The 13,052-nt window shown below is 46.5% G+C and overlaps 1 protein-coding gene across 11 annotated transcripts in view; it reads right to left on the reverse strand.

Annotated features, from left to right (window-relative positions):
• The window catches only part of ACACB (acetyl-CoA carboxylase beta), a 469,976-nt gene that overhangs the window by 206,643 nt on the left and 250,281 nt on the right, over window positions 1–13,052 (reverse strand). For all 11 annotated transcript variants that reach the window (XM_063913243.1, XM_063913244.1, XM_063913242.1 and 8 more), the window contains 5 exons: window positions 11,596–11,757; window positions 11,202–11,365; window positions 10,404–10,554; window positions 9,275–9,378; window positions 3,142–3,223 (listed from right to left, as the gene is read on the reverse strand). In XM_063913243.1, coding sequence (XP_063769313.1) covers window positions 3,142–3,223; window positions 9,275–9,378; window positions 10,404–10,554; window positions 11,202–11,365; window positions 11,596–11,757 — 663 coding nt within the window. The remainder of the gene's footprint in view (window positions 1–3,141; window positions 3,224–9,274; window positions 9,379–10,403; window positions 10,555–11,201; window positions 11,366–11,595; window positions 11,758–13,052) is intronic.

Genomic DNA, 13,052 nt, shown 5'->3' on the forward strand with positions numbered 1-13,052 from the left:
TGGGCGTTTTAAAGCCCCTGACGGTGTTTGAGACGCCTGGACAGGTACTAATTGGTTTGCCGGCCGTCTCATGTCGTCAACCGACCTTGCAGCGTGTTGACATTATCACGTAATTCCCTAAATAAGCCATCCATTCCGGTGTCGACTCCCTAGAGAGTGACATCACCATTACAGGCAATTGCTCCGCCTCCTCACCAACATCGTCCTCATACATGTCGACACACACGTACCGACACACAGCACACACACAGGGAATGCTCTGATAGAGGACAGGACCCCACTAGCCCTTTGGGGAGACAGAGGGAGAGTTTGCCAGCACACACCAAAACGCTATATTATACAGGGACAACCTTATATAAGTGTTTTCCCTTATAGCATCTTAATATATAATAATATCGCCAAATAAGTGCCCCCCCTCTCTGTTTTAACCCTGTTTCTGTAGTGCAGTGCAGGGGAGAGCCTGGGAGCCTTCCTAGCAGCGGAGCTGTGTAGGAAAATGGCGCTGTGTGCTGAGGAGAATAGGCCCCGCCCTTTTCGGCGGGCTTCTTCTCCCGTTTTTCTGACAACCTGGCAGGGGTTAAATACATCCATATAGCCCCAGGGGCTATATGTGATGTATTTTTAGCCAGCATAGGTACTTTCATTGCTGCCCAGGGCGCCCCCCCAAGCGCCCTGCACCCTCAGTGACCGTTGGTGTGAAGTGTGCTGAGAGCAATGGCGCACAGCTGCAGTGCTGTGCGCTACCTCATGAAGACTGAGAAGTCTTCAGCCGCCGATTTCTGGACCTCTTCTCTCTTCAGCATCTGCAAGGGGGTCGGCGGCGCGGCTCCGGTGACCCATCCAGGCTGTACCTGTGATCGTCCCTCTGGAGCTAGTGTCCAGTAGCCTAAGAAGCCAATCCATCCTGCACGCAGGTGAGTTCACTTCTTCTCCCCTAAGTCCCTCGTTGCAGTGAGCCTGTTGCCAGCAGGACTCACTGAAAATAAAAAACCTAACAAAACTTTTACTCTAAGCAGCTCTTTAGGAGAGCCACCTAGATTGCACCCTTCTCGGCCGGGCACAAAAACCTAACTGAGGCTTGGAGGAGGGTCATAGGGGGAGGAGCCAGTGCACACCACCTGATCCTAAAGCTTTTACTTTTGTGCCCTGTCTCCTGCGGAGCCGCTATTCCCCATGGTCCTGACGGAGTCCCCAGCATCCACTTAGGACGTCAGAGAAAATATTGGCTAAAATGACCTTCAGGCTGTGTGTAGAAGGTGTATATGTAACATAAATGCATTCTGTGCTTAGACTTGGGTCCCATCACCATGATATCTCATTATGGTATGCAATTATTCCAAAATACGGAAAAATTCCATATCCAAAATACCTCTGGTCCCAAGCATTTTGGATAAGGGATACTCAACCTGTATATATATATATATATATATATATATATATATATGAAAATTACCGGGAATAAGTAGTATGATCCAAAGCTGGGTACACACTAGACGACTGGTAATCTTGTCGAGGCAACTTTACCTTTACCCTGGACCATGCAATATTGCTGTTATGCACCAGCTGATGTAATGATTGACTGAACAGCACACGTTCCATCTTGATTACACTGCATAGAACCGCAAGTGATACAGGTTGAGTATCCCTTATCCAAAATGCTTGGGACCAGAGGTATTTTGGGTATGGGATTTTTCCGTATTTTGGAATAATTGCATACCATAATGAGATATCATGGCGATGGGACCTAAATCTAAGCACAGAATGCATTTATGTTTCATATACACCTTATACACACAGCCTAAAGGTCATTTAATACAATATTTTTAATAACTTTGTGTATTAAACAAAGTTTGTGTACATTGAGCCATCGGAAAAAAAAGGTTTCATTATCTCACTCTCACTCAAAAAATTCCGTATTTCGTAATATCTGGATATGGGATTCTCAACCTGTATTGTCATATCTGCCTGCACTGCAGGCAGATCTGAAGGTGTGATAAACGTTGCATGGGAGTGCGTTATAGTGTGTACACACTAGACGATGTGCATGATTTGTCATTCCAATTCGGTTCAAAACGACAAAATCGTTCAAAATATCATCTAGTGTCTACCCAGCTTAACCATTTAACTGACAATTTCCCCCAAAAACCGCTCAGAAATAGTCGGGGGTTTTTTTAGTGGGTGAATTAGGTAAAGAACATGAATTTAATCCTGGGGGTAATTCTGAGTTGATCGCAGCAGGAACTTTGTTAGCAGCTGGGCAAAACCATGTGCACTGCAGGGGAGGCAGATATAACATGTGCAGAGTGAGTTAGATTTGGGTGGGGTGTGTTCAATCTGCAATCTAAATTGCAGTGTAAAAATAAAGCAGACAGTATTTACCCTGCACAGAAACAAAATAACCCACCCAAATCTAACTCTCTCTGCACATGTTATATCTGCCTCCCCTGCAATGCACATGGTTTTGCCCAACTGCTAACAAAGTTCCTGCTGCGATCAACTCATAATTACCCCCCCTATCCAAAATGATTTTAGTTAAAAAAAAAAAAAGAGCATTAACCACTTGCCTGGCATGGTCGTATCAGATGCGACCATGCCTACAAGTGCTTTATCTGACCTGGTCGCACAGGATGCGACCAGTCAGATAAACAGTGTTAAGGGCAGCAGGGAAGGGAAACTTTCCTCCGCTGATGCTTACAGAGACCTGCCTCATGTCAGTGGAGCTTAAAACACCACAAAAGGCTTTAGGCTAGAACGTTCCTATTTGTAGCTTGAAAACTCCAATACAGAACTTAGTGGATGCCTCATCTTTGGTAGGGTTTGCTCAGACAAGACCTATGTAAGTCTTTCTCACTCTGTATTCTGCATGGAAAGAGACACGAGAAAAGGAGTTCGAAAACCCTGCAGACCAAGTGCTATCAGGACACATCTTCTGTGCACACAGACAGCAAGGTAAATGCAGGTCAGATTAAAATGCTGGGAAGTCAGTATTTCCTAGCATTATAGCCTGACATTGCTGATGATGTGAACAGCAGAAGCCTGCTGGCAGGTGAGTAATTATACAGTAGTTACCATCTATTTAATCATTTTTTTCTTGGTGCCCAGTGCTTATGATACCTCACAGACTACACAAAATGATTTTACCTTTAGTCTGTATTTTACTCTCTCAGAGATCAGCTCAACATCCACAATATTTAACAGTGTGGCTGCAGGAAGGACTTGCCCTCTGAAAGAAAAACAAAGTCTGGCGTTTATGAACTGATGGGACACAATAATATGACCACATAGAGATTTATAGGGGGGTATTCAATTGTTTGAAAAGTCAGTTGGGTGTCTGTTTTTTCATATCTAATAGACGGGAAAATACAGACACCCAACCAACTTTTCAAACAATTGAATACCACCCTATAAATCTCTATGTGGTCATATTATAAGGTAACATTCCAGGATGTCCGATGAAAGGGGCAGTTCTGAGACAAATAATGTACACAGCTTAAAATCTGAATCAAATGGCATCCTGCTCTAACACATTTCCTCCTTACTGCTCTCACGAACCCCTTTTCCACTATGTACCTGGGAAATTTCCCAGTCCTCAGCCCGACCCGGGTAAAGAGCAGGGTCGAGGACTTGGATCGGACCCTTTTTCCACTGCTAAAAATGTAGGATGATGCGCCTTCTCATGGAAAATAAGATTTTACTTACCGATAAATCTATTTCTCGTAGTCCGTAGTGGATGCTGGGACTCCGTAAGGACCATGGGGAATAGCGGCTCCGCAGGAGACAGGGCACAAGAATAAAAGCTTTAGGATCAGGTGGTGTGCACTGGCTCCTCCCCCTATGACCCTCCTCCAAGCCTCAGTTAGGATACTGTGCCCGGACGAGCGTACATAATAAGGAAGGATCTTGAATCCCGGGTAAGACTCATACCAGCCACACCAATCACACCGTACAACTTGTGATCTGAACCCAGTTAACAGTATGATAACAACGAAGGAGCCTCTGAAAAGATGGCTCACAACAACAATAACCCGATTTAGTTAACAATAACTATGTACAAGTATTGCAGACAATCCGCACTTGGGATGGGCGCCCAGCATCCACTACGGACTACGAGAAATAGATTTATCGGTAAGTAAAATCTTATTTTCTCTGACGTCCTAGTGGATGCTGGGACTCCGTAAGGACCATGGGGATTATACCAAAGCTCCCAAACGGGCGGGAGAGTGCGGATGACTCTGCAGCACCGAATGAGAGAACTCCAGGTCCTCCTCAGCCAGGGTATCAAATTTGTAGAATTTAGCAAACGTGTTTGCCCCTGACCAAGTAGCTGCTCGGCAAAGTTGTAAAGCCGAGACCCCTCGGGCAGCCGCCCAAGATGAGCCCACTTTCCTTGTGGAATGGGCTTTCACAGATTTTGGCTGTGGCAGGCCTGCCACAGAATGTGCAAGCTGAATTGTACTACAAATCCAACGAGCAATAGTCTGCTTAGAAGCAGGAGCACCCAGCTTGTTGGGTGCATACAGGATAAACAGCGAGTCAGACTTTCTGACTCCCGCCGTCCTGGAAACATATATTTTCCGGGTCTGACAACGTCTAGCAACTTGGAGTCCTCCAAGTCCCTAGTAGCCGCAGGCACCACAATAGGTTTGGTTCAGGTGAACGCTGAAACCACCTTAGGGAGAACCTGAGGACGAGTCCTCAATTCCGCCCTGTCCGAATGGAAAATCAGATAAGGGCTTTTACAGGATAAAGCCACCAATTCTGACACGCGCCTGGCCCAGGCCAGAGCCAACAGCATGACCACTTTTTCTGTGAGATATTTTAACTCCACAGATTTAAGCGGGTCAAACCAATGTGACTTTTGGAACCCAAAAACCACCTTGAGATTCCAAAGTGCCACTGAAGGCACAAAAGGAGGCTGTATATGCAGTACCCCTTTAACAAACGTCTGAACTTCAGGCACTGAAGCTAGTTCTTTTTTGGAAGAAAATCGACAGAGCCGAAATTTGAACCTTAATGGACCCCAATTTCAGGCCCATAGATACTCCTGTTTTCAGGAAATGTAGGAATCGACCCAGTTGAATTTCCTCCGTCGAGCCTTACTGGCCTCGCACCACGCAACATATTTTCGCCAAATGCGGTGATAATATTTTGCGGTTACATCCTTCCCGGCCTTGATCAGGATAGGGATGACTTCATCCGGAATGCCTTTTTCCTTCAGGATCCGGCGTTCAACCGCCATGCCGTCAACGCAGCCGCGGCAAGTCTTGGAACAGACAAGGTCCCCGCTGAAGCAGGTCCCTTCTTAGAGGTAGAGGCCACGGATCCTCCGTGAGCATCTCTTGAAGTTCCGGTTACCAAGTCCTTCTTGGCCAATCCGGAGCCACTAATATAGTGCTTACTCCTCTCCATCTTATCAATCTCAGTACCTTGGGTATGAGAGGCAGAGGAGGGAACCCATACACTGATTGGTACACCCACGGTGTTACCAGAGCATCTACAGCTATTGCCTGAGGGTCCCTTGACCTGGCGCAATACCTGTCGAGTTTTTCCCAACGGTTTATAATCATGTGGAAGACTTCTGGGTGAAGTCCCTACTCTCCCGGGTGGAGGTCATGCTGAGGAAATCTGCTTCCCAGTTGTCCACTCCCGGAATGAAAACTGCTGACAGTGCTATCACATGGTTTTTCGCCCAGCGAAGAATCCTTGCAGCTTCTGCCATTGCCCTCCTGCTTCTTGTGGCACCCTGCCTGTTTACGTGGGTGACTGCCGTAATGTTGTCCGACTGGATCAACACCGGCTGACCTTGAAGCAGAGGTCTTGCTAAGCTTAGAGCATTGTAAATGGCCCTTAGCTTCAGGATATTTATGTGAAGTGATGTCTCCAGGCTTGACCATAAACCCTGGATATTCCTTCCCTGTGTGACTGCTCCCCAGCCTCGCAGGCTGGCATCCGTGGTCACCAGGACCCAGTCCTGAATGCCGAATCTGCGGCCCTCTAGAAGATGAGCACTCTGCAACCACCACAGGAGGGATACCCTTGTCCCTGGTGACAGGGTTATCCGCTGATGCATCTGAAGATGCGACCTGGACCATTTGTCCAGTAGGTTCCACTGGAAAGTCTTGCGTGGAATCTGCCGAATGGGATTGCTTCGTAGGAAGCCACCATTTTTACCCAGAACCCTTGTGCATTGATGCACTGAGACTTGGTTCGGTTTTAGGAGGTTCCTGACTAGCTCGGATAACTCCCTGGCTTTCTCCTCCGGGAGAAACACCTTCTTTCTGGACTGTGTCCAGGATCATCCCTAGGAACAGAAGACAAGTCGTCGGAACCAGCTGTGATTTTGGAATATTAAGAATCCAATCGTGCTGCCGCAACACTACCTGAGATAGTGCTACACCGATCTCCAGCTGTTCCCTGGATCTTACCCTTATCAGGGAATCGTCCAAGTAAAGGATAACTAAAATTCCCTTCCTTCGAAGGAATATCATCATTTCGGTCATTACTTCAGTAAAGACCCGGGGTGCCGTGGCCCATCCCTACGGCAGCGTCTGAACTGATAGTGACAGTTCTGTACCATAACCTGAGATACCCTTGGTGAGAAGGGTAAATTTTGACATGAAGGTAAGCATCCTTGATGTCCCGAGACCTCATGTAGTCCCCTTCTTCCAGGTTTGCAATCACTGCTCTGAGTGACTCAATTTTGAATTTGAACCTCTGTATGTAAGTGTTCAAAGATTTTAGATTTTAAAATCGGTCTCACCGAGCCGTCTGGCTTCGGTACCACAATAGTGTGGAATAATACCCCGTTCCCTGTTGCAGGAGGGGTACCTTAATTATCACCTGCTGGGAATACAGCTTATGAATGGCTTCCAAAACTGCCTCCCTGTCAGCGGGAGACGTCGGTAAAACAGACTTTTGGAAACGGCGAGGGGAATACGTCTCGAATTCCAATTTGTACCCCTGAAAATATTACCTGAAGGATCCAGGGGTCTACTTGCGAGTGAGCCCACTGCGCACTGAAATTCATTGAGAACGGGCCCCCACCGTGCCTGAACTTGTAAAGCCCTAGCGTCATACTGAGGGCTTGGCAGAGGCAGAAAAGGGTTTCTGTTCCTGGGAACTGGCTGATCTCTGCAGCCATTTTCCTCTCCCTCTGTCACGTGCAGAAAAGAGGAACCCTTTTGTCCGCTTGCCAACCAGGACTGCGCCTGATAATACGGCGTCTTATTTTGAGAGGCGACCAGGGGTACATCCCCTTTTTTTTGTAAGGCAATACTTCCAAATGCCGTTTGGAATCCGCATCACCTGACCATTTTACTGGTAGAATTGGACAACGCACTTATACTTGATGCCAGTCGGCAAATATTCCGCTGTGCATCATGCATATATAGAAATGCATCTTTTAATTGCTCTATAGGCAATAATATACTGTCCTTATCTAGGATATCAATAATTTCCAGTCAGGGAATCCGACCACGCCAACCCAGCACTGCACATTCAGGCTGAGGCGATTGCTGGTCGCAGTATAACACCAGTATGTGTGTAAATACATTTTAGGATACCCTCCTGCTTTCTATCAGCAGGATCCTTAAGGGCGGCCATCTCAGGAGAGGATAGAGCCCTTGTTCTTACAAGCGTGTGAGCGCCTTATCCCCCCTAGGGGGTGTTTCCCAACGCACCCTAACCTCTGGCGGGAAAAGGTATACTGCCAATAACTTTTTAGAAATTATCAATTGTTATCGGGGGGAAACCCACGCATCATCACACACCTCATTTTATTTCTCAGATTCAGGAAAACTACAGGAAGTTTTTCCTCACCAAACATAATACCCCTTTTTTTTGGTGGTATTCATATTATCAGAAAAGTGTAAACATTTTCCATTGCCTCAATCATGCAATGTGTGGCCCTATTGGAAATCACGGTTGTCTCTTCACCGTCGACACAGGAGTCAGTATCCGTGTCGGCGTCTGTATCTGAGGTAACGGGCGCTTTAGAGCCCCTGTATGAGACGTCTGGACATGCACAAGCTGAGTAGCCGGCTGTCTCATGTCAACCACTGTCTTTAATACAAAGTTGACACTGTCACGCAATTTCAACAGTACATCCACTCAGGTGTCGACCCCCTAGGGGGTGACAACACTATTACAGACACTCTACTCCGTCTCCACATCATTTTTCTCCTCATACATGTCGACACAAACGTACCGACACACAGCACACACACAGGGAATGCTCTGATAGAGGACAGGACCCCACTAGCCCTTTGGGGAGACAGAGGGAGAGTTTGCCAGCACACACCAGAGCGCTATATATATACAGGGATAACCTTATATAAGTGTTTTTCCCTTTATAGCTGCTGTATTGTTTATACTGCGCCTAATTTGTGCCCCCCTCTCTTTTTTAACCCCTTTCTGTAGTGTAGTGACTGCAGGGGAGAGCCAGGGAGCTTCCCTCCAACTGAGCTGTGAGGGAAAATGGCGCCAGTGTGCTGAGGAGATAGGCTCCGCCCCTTTCTCGGCGTCCTTATCATCCGTTTTTCTGTATGTTTTGGCAGGGGTTAAATGCATCCATATAGCCCAGGAGTTATATGTGATGCATTTATTTTAGCCATATAAGGTTTTTATCGATTTATTGCGTCTCAGGGCGCTGCCCCCCCAGCGCCCTGCACCCTCAGTGACCGGAGTGTGAAGTGTGCTGAGAGCAATGGCGCACAGCTGCGGTGCTGTGCGCTACCTTATCTGAAGACAGGATCGTCTTCTGCCGCCGATTTTCCGGACCTCTTCGTTCTTCTGGCTCTGTAAGGGGGCCGGCGGCGCGGCTCCGGGACCCATCCAGGCTGAACCTGTGATCGTCCCTCTGGAGCTAATGTCCAGTAGCCTAAGAAACCCGATCCACTCTGCACGCAGGTGAGTCCGTTTCTTCTCCCCTTAGTCCCACGATGCAGTGAGCCTGTTGCCAGCAGGACTCACTGAAAATAAAAAACCTAAAATATACTTTTATTCTAAGCAGCTCAGGAGAGCCACCTAGCCTGCACCCTTCTCGTTCGGGCACAAAAATCTAACTGAGGCTTGGAGGAGGGTCATAGGGGGAGGAGCCAGTGCACACCACCTGATCCTAAAGCTTTTATTCTTGTGCCCTGTCTCCTGCGGAGCCGCTATTCCCCATGGTCCTTACGGAGTCCCAGCATCCACTAGGACGTCAGAGAAAACATGGGACTTTTATGCCAGTGGAAAAGGGATACAACAGAAGATTACAAGAAAGCCAATACTGTACCTCTCCAGTGAGTGAAGGAACTCATTCATGCAGGTTTGAAACAACGTGTCTGCAACATTGAGAGCCCCACAGACCACTCCAAGCATAGCATCTGGTTTCTCAGCCTTAGGGAGATACATAAATATAATAAATGCTACTTCCTTTTGCAAATGGTCAACAACACATTCACATTTCTCTTACAACCACTAGGGGACACTGGCATGCAGCAGTGAAGCAAAACTATAAGCTTTGTACACTCTTTACTAACCATAATGGTCCTGATTCAGAGACAGACGCAATGTCAATATACTGCGCATGTGCTGGGATGGTCGTGCAGCGAGGGTTGCAGTGAGGATTTCTTTGTAAAGTGAATGACTGTCATAGACCATTTGTGGGAGGTAATGGGGGAGGGGTGACTCAAACACAAGCGTGTCACAACCTTTTCATGGGGCATTTCTGGACCTGCATCTGCAATCCTGTACGCAGTCATGGCGTCTTACTTCCTGCAGGTATGTTGAGTAGCCAATTATCGTTGTGCGCCTGTTGTCCGTGTCTGTTGCGGATCTCAGACACCTCCAGCGGTTGTCTCCATACAAATACTGGCAGCTGCCATGTTAGCATGTTTCCGCACAGTCACTGCAAACTAAATGGCAGCTGCGGCGACCTTTGTGTACATCTCTGAATCAGGCCCAATGTCTGGCAATACGAAGCAGGACACTAAACAAATCTTAAAATATTATACAGTATATAGCCAGGGATCACCTGTTCTAGCAATCACAGCATGCAATAGCCATAAGATTAACAACTGAGTCTGAGAAAAGGAAATGGGCAGTACGGATGGTGTAATGGTTAGCATTACTGCCTCACAGCACTGAGGTCATGGGTTCGAGTTTGTATATTCTCCCCGTACTTGTGTGGGTTTCCTCCAGGTACTCAAGTTACCTCCCACAATCCAAAAATATACTGGTAGGTTAATTGGCTCCCAAAAAAATTAACCCTAGCGTGAATGTGACTGCGTGTATATGAGATAGGGAATATAGATTGTAAGCTCCACTGGGGCAGGGACTGATGTGAATGGCCAAATATTCTATGTAAAGCGCTGCGGAATATGTGTGCGCTATATAAATACCTGGTAATAATAAATAAATACCTGGACTTTCTCTGCAATCAGGTGATCCAGCCACCCAGTGTCGATTTCATTGTTTTGGAAGCTCTCAGTCTCCAATAATTTGATGAGGTATTCCACTGTGGTCCTGAAATCTCCACGTATAGATAGCTCTTTAAGAGCCACAACCATGTTCCTGTAAAATGCAGATAGATACTTGTTAAAGACTCGCCGCCTTTGTCAGCTTGACAGTTCACAGCTAATGCAAAGTATTCCAATACATTGCAAAACAATTGAAAGAATTTTTTAAACAACCTCATGCTTCTATTGTATACATGGTTTAACAGCAACAAGGTAGGAAGAAGCAGCATGAGAGCTGTCATTTTCACAATTACATAACCATAACGTACCGGATAACACAAGGTCAAGTGAGGTCCCTGAACTCCCACCGTTCTGGTACGTCTTAAATAAAGCTTTCTATTGCTTACAAATTCCAGTTTAAATTCAGCAAATACACAAAAGATCTTAAATGAATCTGGAAGTACGCCAGCTGCTGCTGTGCTCTTTGGAAAATTAAAACTTGGGCCTTCCCATTTCCATAGACAGAGCAGCATATTACAACTTTATTTTGGGCCATCTTTCCTGGACTTTGAACAAAATGTATGTCAGGTATAGATGCTTCATACACAACCTTAGTGTACAGCTTGTAACAAGAGAAGAAATAGAACATGCAGATTTTAGATTTCTGTAAGACAACGAGCTGACATAAGTAAAAGAAAATGGAATACTAGAACTAGTACAACTCTCCTATGACTATCGTGATGATAATTATGCAATACTAACGAGATAGCCTCTTCACGGTTTTCTCCCCAGGAGAAGCAATGTCCAAACTGTGAGTCCGCAAACTCATGTAGGCCACCAGCGGCAGCCACGCTGAAGTATCCCCACACATTCTTGTTGCTCCGGAAGTTAAGCTCCTGGACTGTCCCTGAGCTGGGCTTAAACCCCTGAGAGAAAACAGACATCAATTAAAAAGAGCATGGTGATTAGTGCTTGTTTCAAAGAGGTTAAAAGTCCCATGTTTCAATATCTTATTTTTATTGATAACATAAATATAAATGAATTTTTTTTTGCAGTGTCACATAGCTGAATATCCTCTAACAATGGCAATATCACTTGTGTGGTATTTTGCAGCACAAACAGATAAAGGAAACGTGCAAGCATATCACCATCTTACCTCATCGGGGTTTTCACTGGTTATTCTGGCAGCAATTACATGACCTCTTGGGTTTGGTGCATTTGTGGGGTTCTCAAAGTTTATGGGAAGATCTCCCCAGGGTGTCTCACCATACAGAACTCTAATGTCTTTAATCCTGAATAGGGGCACTCCCATGGAGATCTGAATACAGAAAAAGTGCTGTGATGAGAACATACAGTATACAGATTGCTATTATTCTCTGGCGAGCACAATATGTACTGTATAACAGCAGTTTCAGATCCACGCTTACAAGGTGAAAATAGGGGAGAACAGTGGATAGCATTCTTGCACAATGCAATGTAAATACGGTGGCAAAGCCTGCAGCAAACTTTTCCCAATGAGGATACTTGAAAACTGCTGTTATAATATTATATCACAATATGTGTGTTCATGTCAGCTAAAAATAGGATTTTGGTACTTACCAGATAAATCCTTTTCTTTGAATCCATAGGGGGCACTGGAGTACTCTTGGAATATGGACGGTTCCACTGAAACTAGGCACTGAATAGTTAAACTTTGACTATATCTCCCCTCCATATTCCAGAGTACCTCAGTGTTTTTTTACTGAGCCAAACTGGAGCTATAGAGGTTGACAATGGAGACATACATATAACCAAAAACGGACAACAATAAAGTTGACACAAACAAAAAATGACAACTAACAGTTGACACCAACCCGACAAAATTTCTAATTTGAAACAGTCGGTAAGAGTGTGTTACCATAATATTCCCTGCACTTACCATAACCAGGTAACAATTGCTCTGGGTGGGCGTCCAGTGCCCCCTATGGATTCAAAGAAAAGGATTTATCTGGTTAGTACCAAAATCCTATTTTCTTTTTCATCCACTAGGGGTCACTGGAGTACTCTTGGGACGTACCAAAGTTTCCCCCGTGGGCGGGAGAGCTATTTGGCACCTGTAACACTAAACGGCCAAAGCTAGATGCTGATGCCGCAAAAGTATCAAACTTATAAAAGCGCACAAACGGGGGCGTGGCTTGGCAGCCATTGCAAGCATACAGGCTTCAGAAGAGCTCCTGCCAAAATAGCCTCATAGACCCCATTTCACTGGCTTTATCCCCCCACCCCACACCCACAAACACTCACCTTGGTGCCTGGAGGCACCCCCCTGTCGTGGGAGCAGGGTTCGCGGAGCCGAGGGGGGTCTCCTACCCCTCTGCGGGTTGCGGCCTGGTCCCTGCCTAAAAGCCGGGGACTAAATTTCCCCTCCTGCCCAGCTGAAGCTGCCCACGGCGGACCGGACATCTCTCCCGCCCCGGATCCCCCCCTCCGCGGCTTACCGCTACAGCAACAACAGGGGAATCCGTCCTCTGCAGTGGCTCTGCTGTGGTACGGAGCTGTCTCCCCCTGCCCGCGCGGCTGCGCTCGGCGGCCGCGGCTCTGATCTCCGGGGACATCACGTGACGCCGCTGCGGC

This window comes from Pseudophryne corroboree, chromosome 1, assembly GCF_028390025.1.
Source record: "Pseudophryne corroboree isolate aPseCor3 chromosome 1, aPseCor3.hap2, whole genome shotgun sequence".
NCBI classification, from domain to species: domain Eukaryota; kingdom Metazoa; phylum Chordata; class Amphibia; order Anura; family Myobatrachidae; genus Pseudophryne; species Pseudophryne corroboree.